This window comes from Trichechus manatus, unplaced genomic scaffold, assembly GCF_000243295.1.
Source record: "Trichechus manatus latirostris isolate Lorelei unplaced genomic scaffold, TriManLat1.0 scaffold00043, whole genome shotgun sequence".
Classification (NCBI taxonomy): Eukaryota; Metazoa; Chordata; class Mammalia; order Sirenia; family Trichechidae; genus Trichechus; species Trichechus manatus.
Genome location: NW_004443979.1, coordinates 1,673,692 through 1,674,832, shown reverse-complemented (window position 1 = coordinate 1,674,832; position 1,141 = coordinate 1,673,692). Strand labels below are relative to the sequence as shown.

The window sequence follows — 1,141 nt, the reverse complement described above, 5'->3', positions numbered from 1 at the left end:
GTTTCAGAGTTTTTGTTTTAGAAGATCTGGGTTGGTTCCCAAGGATTTGCATTTCTAAAAACTTCCCATGGGGTGCTATAAACAAAACACACAACCAAATATTACTTCAGGACTTAATCTTTCATTTACCAACATAGTAAGTTTTGAGATTACTAGAAATAATTGTGAGAAGATACACCAACAGTTTTAGTGATAGCACCTCTGATTAGGGGGAAAAGCTACTTCTGAGATTAGGCAAGATGAAGTGTTTGAGGGACTTTTTTTTTTAGTGTGCTTTAAGTGGAAGTTCACAGTTCAAGTTAGTTTATCATATAAAAATTTATACACATATTGTTATGTGATCCTAGTTGCTCTCCCTATAATGTGACAGCATGGTCCTCCTTTCCACCCTGGATTTCCCGTGTCCATTCAACCAGCCCTTGTCCCTTTTTGCCTTCTCAGCTTGTTGAGGGCCTATTTTTGCTTGGCTGACCTCAAACCACAAAAATTAAGTTTTCTGAACATGAAATTAAAAAATCAGAGTTATATCAAAACCTAAAGTAACTCTTCTCTGTAGTGATGAGACTGTAAACATTTCAGTGACATGATTCCGCCTCAACTCCTTAAACAGCAATACTAATCCAATCCATTTATACTCCCAAAAATATTTAACAACATAGTATTACTCAATGCCTACAATCAAGTTAAGGGCATAGAACACTTTAAATAGCTGCATGAACTGTAAAATCTCACTGCCATGTTTATTACCTATTGGAAGGAGGCGGCTGCTGCACCTGAGGACCACGTGTTGCTTGAGTCACGGGTACTTTAGAGAGGCCCAGCATTTCCTGTAAAAAGATTCTTTGTGTGATATCCATTTACTTGGAAAAAGATTTATTAACTGTTTACTATGTGCAAGGTGCTGGCCTAGGTGGTAGAACACAAAAATAAAGAACATAAGGTCTCTTTCCTCAGAAAGCAAACAGTCTAGTCAGGAGACAGATAAATAATAATAATATAGAGAAATAATCACCATGAGACAGCAAAGTACAAGGTGCTATGTGAGCAAAGAAGAAGGATACTAGCTCCAGAAATACTTTATACTAAATACTCCGGAAATAATCAGCAGTCAAAATAAGTTATTATGTAAATTGAATGTCTA

The 1,141-nt window shown here is 36.4% G+C and overlaps 1 protein-coding gene across 1 annotated transcript in view; it reads right to left on the bottom strand.

The window, feature by feature from the left end:
- The window catches only part of SEC23A (SEC23 homolog A, COPII coat complex component), a 61,556-nt gene that overhangs the window by 46,138 nt on the left and 14,277 nt on the right, over positions 1-1,141 (bottom strand). Inside the window, exon 5 of the mRNA XM_023731443.1 lies at positions 748-827. Coding sequence (XP_023587211.1) covers positions 748-827 — 80 coding nt within the window. The remainder of the gene's footprint in view (positions 1-747; positions 828-1,141) is intronic.